Raw genomic sequence first — 12,190 nt, 5'->3', positions numbered from 1 at the left:
CAACAAATATATCAAAGAACTTAAAGAAATGCAGAGATTCACTTGAATTTAAATAGAGACTGAGGAAATATGTTTTCTCTGAGATCTTACATGTTCTCCACTTGATCTCCTTGTCTCATACACTGGTTATTAGTGTCTCATTTTGTATGCCTGATAAAAACTCCTCTATCACGCTGATAGGACAGTGAGAGAAAAGGCAAAACAGTTTGGAATGGGACTGATGGCTGGGGAAGTTATTCAGAAAAACAGATAGAGCTGGGCAAACATAAATCATATTACAATAAACTCAGCATCACTGAAGTCACTGAAAAGTATGCATTTCAGAAATTTCGCTTCCATTATAGGTGTGCCTAGGAAGTCTCAGGAAACAAGCAAATTCATTTCCTCTTCCTGACACAGAAATAGGAGGAGAGTTAGAATTGCATCTATTAAATGGACGTCTTTTCAGCCTGACCTATCCCCTGTTGAATCTATGCTGAGAAAGAGGGCGTTTTGGCATTAGCAGGTTTCTCGACTGAAACCGTACAATCACACACTTGGTCTGGGTACAAACCAGAGATTTGACTGGAAATTTTGCACTAAAGGAAAATCCATAGACAAAAAAAGGTTTAATTTAGACTAGCTTAAAACTCTGACTTAAGAAGTTCGCCTGCAAGCTGCGCACTGGCTTGAATATCAGAAGTACTTCTGCTGCTTTAGTGCGGTGCACGGACTTGTTGGCACGTGGAGGTGAAAGGTATAGGAAGCTACACAAACTATTTAAATTATTCGGCTAAACTGTTTCCAGTACCCGAATTAGCTTGCGCAGCACTAGAATGGGCACTGTACGTGCCAAGGTGGCACACTAAAAATTCTATTTCTTTTCATCCCCAGTTTTTCATGGGTTAAGGAGTCATGCAGAAGTCTAGCACAAGAACAGACCAAACTGGGAGCTAATAGTCTCCCAACCATTGTTGAAGTAATCTTCCACTCAGCTACTATTACACTAATCTGCGGATTTCAGTAAAAAACCCCAAAGATATTCTGTGGTGGAGCTGGAAAGAGATCATATAAAATGGCTTGCTTATCGCTTTTTGAATGATTCATTAACCAGCATAATTTCATCTGCCACATGCTCGGTTAAATTCCAGTTTAACAATGTAGTGTGCACTACCAGCTTTCCAGAAATGTTACAACAGGCCAGTAATAGAAAGTTAAGCATTAACCAAGATGAGACAGCCATGTAGCTACAAAACTAAAAACTATTTTTTAGGTCTTTGCTTAGTTCACTATTAAAAACGTCATGCAATACACTTAATTGATTGCTCTTGATTAAACTGATCTTTATTTAAAATACAAAACCTGTTTTCTTTCTTTTCAGAATGTATCAGATTATGAGCTGAGCCGATTCAAAATAATGCACCAGCCGTAAGTTTCTCATTATTTTCTGCTTCCCCATTAAATGACTAATACTGTGTTGTACTCTGACAGTTTCTCTGTTAATAAATAAAGAAAAATGAGAATTGAAACCTCCTGTTCATGTGAAGGGCATCAACTGATGGGAGTGGAACTTCCTCAGGATTAAAACCCTGGAAGGTTTACAAGATCTGTGGTTCAGATCAGTTGACAAGAAAGTCTCTTCTGCACCAGCTGCTGGGTGATATTCTTCCTCAGAACAGAGAGGGACAACCTTAACATTAGGAAAAGTACAAGTTCAACTTTTTCCAGAATACAAAAGCTCTTTACTTGTGTAGTGTATGAGGCCAAATTCTCGGAATTGGTTCATCTGCTGCTTAGGGATCAATTTAAGTGATTAGATTAACAAAGTGCTATGTTGAAAATAATTTAAATAGAGTACAGAATAAGCAAATACAGGTATAACAGTTAGGAAATGCCTTCATGTAATTTGTGACAAATCAAGTTCATTTCGAAGGATATCCTTAATGTTCAAGTATATCATTTCTCTTGTATTACTGCACAAAAATAATATTAGGGAGTTTTCTCTATGAGCCAATGAAACCAAGAAGAGTTCATTTTAATATGGAGTGAGTTGCTGTCCTTCACCTAATGGTTGTTATGATTCCATGTACGGTTTTTTTTTCCCTGGCTGGGAAAACATTATATCTGTTTACAAAACCAGAATTGTTTTTCAAACCCCACTCTGTTGGTAAGAAACTGGAGGAACTTGCAGGCATTTTTACCCACTAAAATCCTATTGCTATTGATAAGAATTTGATGAGAGCATCAGTTAATTTTCTGCTGGGTTTGTTTTAATAATTAACCAGATGAGTAAGGAAAATATCAAAGGACTTTCTTGCAAAGCAATTAAGTCTAATGGGACATCATTTCGAGAGAAAACATAGAGAACATGAATATAAAGTTAACCAAGAGTATGATCTCTGTTTCTGTGATATACATGAATCTGATCTACTACAATATCGGGTCAAATAGAAATCTACTGAACTGAGACCAAGAGTTGCACTTCTACTGATGTGGGCATTAAAGCTTTGGATTCTCAAATTGTAAATTGGAATAACAAAGGTGTTTTGTAATACAAATTCAAGCATAAAACAAAAGGCCAGAGCAGATCAAGTCCAAAGTAATAAAACTCCTGAAATGCACAGTGTGGATGTCAGGACCCTAGCATCAACTTTCACTCTAAAATCTATTGCTCTTACATCTTACTACTTGCTATTGCAAAAATTGCCTGAGTTTCTGGCACTCAAATAGTTTGCATGTTTCAACTGAGAAAGGTCTACATTGATCCACCTAAGCCAGGTGAACAGGTCTGTTCAAGCCTGTTCATACAGCAGGGGATCCCCAATGGAACAAAACACTAACAATAGCTAAACAGAAAGATAGTCATTGCCAGACAAGGTGAGAACAAAATCCTGTGTTTCTCATGGCAGCAGCCAGTGCTTCAGGTCTCTGCCTGTTATGAAAGTTTCTTCGTGGGGCTTCACTAGACAGAAGCTAGGTCCCCTGACGTGCCACCTTCAAAAGCTCTGTGCCTTTCACATTCTAGTTCTCACTAGTGTAACACTTGGTGTTCTTCTTTTCCATAAGAAAGATTTTGAGTCTAGAAGGCTATAAATGCTCTGTGAACTAAAACACACAGTTATTCTACATCCTGCTGGGAAATCCCATCACAGGTGTACCAGGAGTAATCTGCAGCCATGCATGGGTATGCTTCCCTAACTTCTGAACCAAACACCTCCACTAACTCAATGGAAGGCTCTTTCCCCTCTAGCCAATACTACAGCTGTTCCCTAAGGGAGAAAAGATAACAGGGGAAAAAAAGAAAAAATGTTTTCTCTGGGAAGAGTTTACCATAGTAATTACGGTTTGATACCCTGAAATAAACTTTTTTTTCCACTACACTTTTCATGAAGACTCTTATTATATTCTGTTAATTCAATTAGCATTGGCTTTGACAGCCTAACAACAGCCTGATGTAAACTAGTTCTCATCAACACTTAAAACCCACAGGTCTACACAGATTGCATCTGAGCAGCTACTTAATATAGTAGTGAAATTATCAAGGTGCAATCTCTACTAGTGTCCTATCCTATCCATGAAATGCAATAATGAAAGATTCCTTCCACGCTTGCCAAAACAATAACAAAAGAGAGGTGCTGCTTTCAAACACGGGACAGCAGAGTACTGAGGCACTAGTCTAAACCTGCTCTGGAGCTTGCTGCCAGGGTTGGGCAACACACTGCTCTCACAGGTTTCTATGTTTTCAAAAGTCCTGACATCATGTTGAAATCTTGAGCTTTGCTTAAAACCCTTCCTCCTGCAGAAGCACTGCTGTATTTTTCACTCCACACAGCAGACTCAGATGATACACTCTCACACTGAAAGCCTGGGTCACCCAAAACACTGAACAAGCTTGCTCTCAAGAACAGCAGTACAACAGACTTTCCAGATACTTGCCACCAGAGAAGTCTCAAACATCCCACTGGCTACGGTCATGGGCTCATTTATTCGGTGTTAAAATTTATGCCAGGAAGAACACTATCTAGAATATCATACTACACTCAGGAGCACTCTTTAAGAGACAGCAGATATAAAAATCCACTTCATACCACAGATATTTCAGAATACTGGAACTTAAGTGCTTTCCAGACATGCTGTCTTGCTATCTTTACTTCACATTTTAATAAGCAGTGAAAATAAGATTGGTATTTATAACTGTATTCAGCAAAACTGGCATACAAGCTATAACTCAATGATACACATCCATAATTTGAAAGCTTATCTTGAGAAAGAAATGTAATTATAACTCAATCACCTCTGTAGGTAGTCCAAGACTTACAGTATCAGATGTTTATGCAGAAGTTGTTTCACAATGCTTTCAGCTTACTCAAGTTTCACTTTCCCAGGGACTGTGAAATTAAAAGGCCTTCTTTATAGCTAATGTGATTAGAAATTCATCCCAAACCAAACTCAAAATAAATTTTGCTCTCAACTTGTGAGCTCTGGGGACTGTTTTCCAAAATTGGGACTGAAATCTTTCATCATAAAATCAGTGCTCTCTATTACATGTGCAAATTCAGAAGCTTCTTGTGGCTGTGTCAATTGCTAGGTAAATGAGAAATCTTCACCTGCAAATCAGGTATGAGATGTCAAGTCTTGAGTTTACCATTTGTATATAGCAACAAGCAGTTATGGAAGATCCTGGATTATAAGTGAGCTGTGATAAGGAACACATAATTACAAGCTTTGTTTAATTATGGTGCAGGCAGCATTTGAATTCCTTTTCTTGAAATAAACATCTACCAATTTTTCACTGATGTGAAAAACGTTACTAGTTTATTTTACCAGGAATTTATAGTATATGCAGAAAAATTTGCTATTCATAAATCAAGGAAGTGTTTTGTAGTCAAGGCTGATTTCTAGATTACTTTCTAACATCTATTTTTCATTTGTTCATAATTTTTAATAACTCTACACTTCATCCTTGCTGTCCAAGCAAAGAAGATATCTTTTCCTGAGACATATAAATAAATTCTCAATTGTAAGAGATGTTACGTATCAGGAAAGTACCTTTGTAATGCTGAGATCTTCCACTTGAAATGCCTGCACTTGCATAATTCAAACTGCAAGAACCAGAAACATTACACATTAACTCCTTTTTTGTCCTCCCTGTTCCACCTACCTTTTTTCTTTTATTTCTTCATTAAGGAAGGCAAACAACCTCATGTGGAAAATTCACTTTTCAGCTTTTTCACAGCTACCAGCATTTAAATCCATGGACAAGTTCTCCATACACCAGGTGCAAAGGCCTGGATCCCCTCTTAGCCCCTTCATAGCCGGGTCAGGAGAGAGTTCATAAGCCAAAATCTTTTGGTCTGATGGTGTCCAATAATCACTAAACCTGGATTTGATAAGTGTGGATTTGAGACCTCGCTTTGCCACAGACTCCCTAAATAAATTCAGCCAAATTATTTTAGCATTCCCTGCTTCCTTTCCCACCTGCAGAGTGGAAATAATAGCATTTCCCTGTCTCACAGGGGTGCAATAATGGAAAAGCATCAGGAATTGTGATGTCCTTACTTAAAACAGTAAGGAAATCCGCACAACTGCACTGCAGGTGAAAGCTGTGAGGTGCCTCCCAAGGTCCCATTCACCAGCTGTGATGCCACAGGGCCACGGGAGTTACATGCACTGGGGACCTCTGAACGTTGTGGGGATTTCTAACCAAGCAGTGGCCTACACCGCTGCCGCTGCAGCAGCCAGGCAGACCTCTGTGCTCTCAGCGGCCACCCAGGCTTGTGGGCAACCAAAGAGGACAACGGTTCAAAGGGCAAACAAGCCTCCTCTGGCAAAATTAATTCTAGTCTACCCTTGACAGAGATTTACACAGATCTTTTCTCAACGATTTAGTCAGGTGCTTCAGTGCATTTTTAACTCATTGTCCATGCTTCTAGCCAGAATCATTGTCTCAAACACTTGCATGCATAATGCATTTTCTTATGTTACATTTTTACTTCTCTTTAAAAAGACAAGAAAATTGAAGGCATAAACATTAAGACAATAGTTAAAATTAAGAATAAAGCAAAAGAGAACTCAAGAAATAAAATAGTAGACTTCTAACAGACTAAAATGACATTAAAATTTCACATGTAGAGGATTTGCTAATCCTGTTTGGAGGGGGGGGATTACATAGGCATTATTATTAAATTTATTCTTAGTTAATAAATGTAGGGTGTGCAACATGATACTTTCAGTTTCACTTTGAAATATTTTGATTTCTTGCTCCTATATTTTTATTTCTGTGGATTACTTTGCATAACCAAAGACAAATCCTAATAAAAATACCAATAAAATCAATGAGATTTCTATGAGAATTAGACTGATTCCTTAAGAAAGAATAAAGGCTAAGAGTTTTTGCTGTCTCTTTAAGCAAGATGCAGCAGTACAGAAATCTTGTGACATTCTGCATTTGGACTTTTCCCATTCCAGAGAAAGCTCCGAGCTAAAAAAGCAAAGGTGGTAGATGACTTCTATCCCAATACTTAGTAAGCAGGAAAGGTTTTCCCCTCTCCTTGGGATACACCCTAATGGATTTTTAATTATCCTATGTCCTTTAAATACCAGTGCTGACTCAGGTTGAATGTTTTATGTCTAAATATATAGATTTAGTTCCTTGCTTTCCTTAGTTTTTGATGTAACTTAAATGCCACTTTAAAAATCTCCACTTATTCCCCAAACTGCAAAAGGCCAGGGCTGCAAATTCAGAAGATATCTCTTCATATAGTGACCTCCCAATAAAAATGATACCTAAAAGAGACCGAAAGAGGTTTCCAGTATGTAACCACTCTAATGTTACAGAAGTATACTACAGGGCACTTCCTTGGTAGCATATAAACTCCAAAGGAAAAAAAAATGTATCTGAATTTGACTTTCTATCACATTTTTATATATTATTTACTCATTTTTAGCATAGAAAGGCTATGACAAGAGTCTACTCAAGCATCAAATATTTACAGAGGCAGCCATTGCCTGCTGATGAGAATTAATTCTGGATATTCTGCTGTTCACAGGAGGATCTAGGAAATATTTGCTCAGCAAAGCAACACCATCTTGCCTCCTTTTACAGCAGCAGAGAATATTACACTCCTGAAGCAGAAAGGGGGCAACAGACACTTGCATTACAGCAGTTTCTCTTCCATCCTGCCATGAGCAACCGAGACTTTTGCAATGACACTAGTTACTTGAGAAGGAAGAAAGACGCCTTCACAGCTCAGGAGCATGTTGTGTTTCATGCTTTTCTAAGAAGGTCACTTCTGCTCTTGTGACTAGACTGTTCACCGTGCTATCTTGAATCTAAAGCCAGGCAAAACTGGTGCTCTGAAATAATTAAGTGTTTTGCCAAAACTTAACAACGAAAGAATGGAAAGATCACAGCGTTAAAAGCCTTGTAGCACCACCATAGACCTCATGGATTTGAACCTGAGATCACAGTTTAATCATAGCACCTTCCCCATCTCAGCTCCCCAGTTCATGTAAAGAGAAGTACCTAGTCAGGGGAACACAGACAGACCGACACATTCCAATCCTGTGAATCTATAACTGCGCATTTTTCTTAGTACTAAGGAAATCCAATCCAATCTTCCAACCATGCTTTACCACATTTTTGAGACTTGCCAAAAAATTTGTGATAGTCTGTCTTGCCAAAACACACTGTCCAATATTTAAGTCCAATAACATTTGATACTTCTCCACAGATCACCAGTGAGTTTGTATTTTATGTATTGTTTTATATTGAAAATAATGTATAAAGAAAATTATACAAGGGAGAAACTATTTCTGTACTTCACATTCTCCTACTGCAACCACACAGAAGATATTTTCAAACAAACTATCTTCTTTCCAAGCTGGACACAGAGATGCAAGCTGGAATTACGTTAATGGCATTCTAGGTGGGATGAAAACCAAACCCAACGTAGAAGCCATTCTAGCTAGCAAAGTGTTCAGCTGAAGAGCAATGTATATCACCTTATGTTCAGTCCTCTGCTGTATGGCTTTTAGATCACGCATGACTCGTTGTCAGCCCCCCATCTGCTCATAGATCATGTTTAAGACACACTCAGTGATGCAGTACTTAGGTAACAGCGTTACCTGTCTTGCAGCACCCCTTAAAATTTTAAATGAAGGATATTTTAAGGAAACACAATGTCTAAAAAGCCCCTACTTCGGTGGCCTTTCTCACTAAACAATTTCTTCAACTGCAGTTGTATAAAGATACTAAATAAAGTTGACAGGAAACAACCATGATTATAAGCCTTTGTTACCAAAAATACAGATGTAGCTAGAAACTACATTTCGCAGAGCTTATAGAGAGAAACAGACACCTGTATACAAGAATCATTGGAAGTCACAAAAGACTGTAAATAAAACAGCAATTCAATCTTTGCAAAGTATACTATAAATAGTAGCAATACAGTTCCCTCAAAAGTTGTAAATATACAAAAATATACAAAATATACAAGTTTGTATTTTCTGATCAAGTTCCAGTATTGAGATATTTGCTGGGATCTTATTACTCTCCAAATAGCAATGGCAGTTGTTGAGATGTTACCATGCTGCAGTATCGCAGCTGTGGTTAAAGGGGAAACTAACTTGGCAATGTTTTAGTTCTTATGGTTCAGTGGACTATATCCCTGCTCCTGGGCTGAGTAGAAAGAATATACAACAAAAGGCTTTCTTCATGTACATACTACTGTTAGACTTGTTAGACTGAATTATCACTATTGCAATGATGAGGAATGCCTCAGGGTTACAGATATATTGTCAGAGTTGGAGGGTTTTTTCCATTTTAATGAAAATTACATCCAGAAACTCCAATGAAATAAATTAATTTTGTCCTTTTTTTCCCGTCCATTCCTATTGAAAATAATCCCATTCTCAAACAGTTGAAATACCAGTTGGTATTATCTGGAGGTCACCAAAGAACTGATAGGATATGAAGATGTCAGAGAAAATCCCACTTTTTCTTCCCAACACACTTGATGCCTGTGATGCAAACCAGTTTCAAGTTGTCTGAGTATCCTCCATGACACGTTTATCCTCCCTATCCCAGTTAGAAAAATACAAAGGTGCAGAGGTTGCAGTCTTAGCTGGCTTATGTCTGTATAGATAACATGCAAGTCAGTGCAAGCCTAGAACTGTCCCCAGAGGCTCCTCCCCTTCTTCAGCCCCATGATTTTCCATTACTCCCTGTTCTGGAGCCTGTTTAGGACAACTCCTAAATTAGAAAATTTTAGAATTAGTCAGTTTTGCCCAGTCTCCTTTTATGGTACCCTACCATGCTCAGCCATCTACGAAATGCCATTTTGGGGGAGTTAACAGTATAATTATAGAAGTGTTTCCTTGATACTGGAAACACTATGCTCATTTTTAGGGACGTTAAGCAAGCTAAACCACAGACTCTTTTTGATACCAGTGTGACATACTAGCACTAAATAATACTAGATGTCTATTAACAGTCTTTGAAGAGCAAGAGTGGATCAGCCTCTGAGAAAAAAGCATATGCTGGTCCAGCTGTAGGGAGAGCCAGGTCTGTAACAGTCAGCTTAATCTCACTAAGTTTTAGTGAAAGTAGAAACATTTATCTTTGTCAGTACTCTAGACCAGCCTAAATAGCAATAGAATATCAGTCGTGGAGTAACTCAAGTTGGGTACCAAAAATCAAAGAAACAAGTGAGAGGTCACCTTCTTAAGATACAGACCCAAACGACCTGCTTATGTTTGTACACAAAGCCAGAAGCAGAATTAGAAATGGAAGCTGTTGCCCAAATACCAAACTGGTTCTTCACCATCATCATATGTCTGGACAGGATCTTCTTCCCCCACCCTGTCAGTTGATGTGCTTGCCTTTTCTCTATTACATGCCCATACTCAGACCACAGAGAAGAGGTTGTTGTAGTTTCAATTCCCTGGTTTTTCTTCCCTTTTAGAAAATCATATTTGGTAGTCAGAAAGTGCTGCACCTGGGATTCAAAACTCAGAAGAAAATAACTTCTGGCTCATTCAAGCAATGAAGTGTGAAGGACTATTAATTTATAACCTCATTTTAGCAGAATTCCACATGTGCCCCAGCTCAAGTACACACTGGGCAGAAAACAGAGCAGATGTCTTGGCTCATTTTGCTCCAAGTCTCCAAACTCGAGTCCACTCAGTTTTTGAAAGAAATACCATATTTAATTTACAGCATGTTATCAACACATATTTATGCTTTCTGCAGGACAGACATTTCATTCTTCTCACTTCAGACTAGCCTCTGTGAAAAAGAGTGAAAATATAACCTCTTTTTGCTTTCGTATAAGCATGCAGAGCTTCATTCATTAGTTCATATGTTTGTGCTGTGATGGCAGGTGGTCTATGGAGTATTTCTAAGATAATGAAGTGAAGTATTAAACCCTTTCATTCAGACTTTCTTGAATTCAGAAATGAGAAGAACAGGTAAATGGTTGAGATGAGATACTAAGCCATGAAAACTGCAGTGCTTAAAAATGGGGTCAGCTAGACAAGCAAGGTAGAGAAGTTACAAGATGAGATGCAAGGAGAAGTTAAGGGACTGCGGCAGGAGGGCCTGTTGCAGCTGCAAGCCAGACAGTTGGTGCTGCTGCAACCAGTCACTTGAAACAGCTTCAGGCGAGGCCGTTCAGCGCAGCTGGCCTGGCAAAAGATGAAGTGCAGTTGGTAGGAATGCCACAGCAGCCTTTTGTGCAGCAGAATTCAAGACGTGAAACCTAACAGCCTGCACAGCTACAGGTGGCAACCCATAAATTAATAAATTTGCCAAAAATATATATTTCAAAAATTTGCTCCAAACAAACACAGAAATTGCATTCAGCATGCAAATAAATGCCTCTTTACTAGCACCTTCCTCATAAACTCCCTTTCCAAGAGCAACACCAATGTGAGGAACAGAACTACCTTAGTAACACCACAGACACTGACATGATGGTGCTTGTGCATATCTACATGACAGGGGGTATTAACACTCATCAGCACATGATTTAGAGCATCAGAGAGCCTCTCTGGATAGATCACCTGTAACCACCTAAATACAGACAGTATCTTAATGCACATATTTACGAAATTACGATTCAGAGGCAACCTCCATGCTAGCTTTCTCTAATTTTCAGTGCTTCAGAGCACCCGTATCCTTGCAATAGGTGCAGCATAGGGACTGAAGAACTAGCACCAAGCACAGGAGCTGCTCAGCTGCCAGGAGCAAGAAAGCTGCACTACTGGATGCTGCATGTGATCTGAAATGCCTTGTGTCAAGGTGCAGCTCCTCTACATCTTGTTCGAGAGACTGCTCAGTTGTCACCAGCTCTGGCACCATGCTCCACCACACAGCATAAACACACTTTGACTTTATAATCTGATGTTTGTTTACAATTCTTAGAAGTAAAATTCAGATACGCTCTGAATTCTTGAAGAGGTGAGGTGTTTTCAGGCCAGACTATGGCCAATCTCTTGCCATGCTAACAGCAATATATGCAGCTTCCCTGCAGCACGTTACAGTTTAGGACTACTCGGACCACCTCTCGCAGGTTATTTTATCAACCTTCTGGAGGACAGAGGGATGAAAGGACATTTTCCAGAGTGGAGACACAGTTCAGTCTCCCTGACCAAAGCTGTCTTGGTCTGGGCTGAGACTGCTCTTGAAAATTATAAGGAACAGTATTGCCTGCATCTGCATTAAAAAATACTTTATTTTATTCTTCCACAAGCCATGCCTGATTTTTCAGTTTGACAATCTCCTTCTGTTCCTAATAGTCAAGAGTTCTGAGGGGGGAAAAAAAGAGATCTTACATACTTTACAGTTCTTATACTAGTTTTCTTGCTTTCCATTCTCTTTTACCCACTGCCATTGCATATTTTAGGTACTCTCCAATGATATCCTTGACAGAGCATTGAGTCTCAGTTTCTTCTTCGCAATTCTGGCACTTCAGTTTCTCCAGACACCTGCTACCACAGCTCTGTCATTTCTCCTATTTAGTTCCTCACTGCCCAGTTTCATGGCTTTTTATTATTTTACGAAGTTCTCAGAATACAGACAATAACCTAAAAATATCTTACCATTTCAGTTAATTTGCCTTACCATACATTTCATAAAAGTAATCAGATCCTTTTCTAAATCCCTGATGCGGGTGATATAATTAGTTACCTTTATCAGTATGTATCTTCC

The 12,190-nt window shown here is 38.8% G+C and overlaps 1 protein-coding gene across 1 annotated transcript in view; it reads left to right on the top strand.

Moving 5' to 3' along the window:
- BLNK (B cell linker) overlaps window positions 1–12,190 on the top strand; it is a 104,991-nt gene that overhangs the window by 29,584 nt on the left and 63,217 nt on the right. The window contains exon 3 of the mRNA XM_068399392.1: window positions 1,361–1,407. Within this exon, the coding sequence (XP_068255493.1) occupies window positions 1,361–1,407 (47 nt within the window). The remainder of the gene's footprint in view (window positions 1–1,360; window positions 1,408–12,190) is intronic.

This window comes from Nyctibius grandis, chromosome 4 (genome assembly GCF_013368605.1).
Source record: "Nyctibius grandis isolate bNycGra1 chromosome 4, bNycGra1.pri, whole genome shotgun sequence".
NCBI classification, from domain to species: Eukaryota; Metazoa; Chordata; class Aves; order Nyctibiiformes; family Nyctibiidae; genus Nyctibius; species Nyctibius grandis.
Note: the sequence above shows the minus strand (reverse complement) of the source record. Positions and strands in the feature narration are given on the sequence as shown.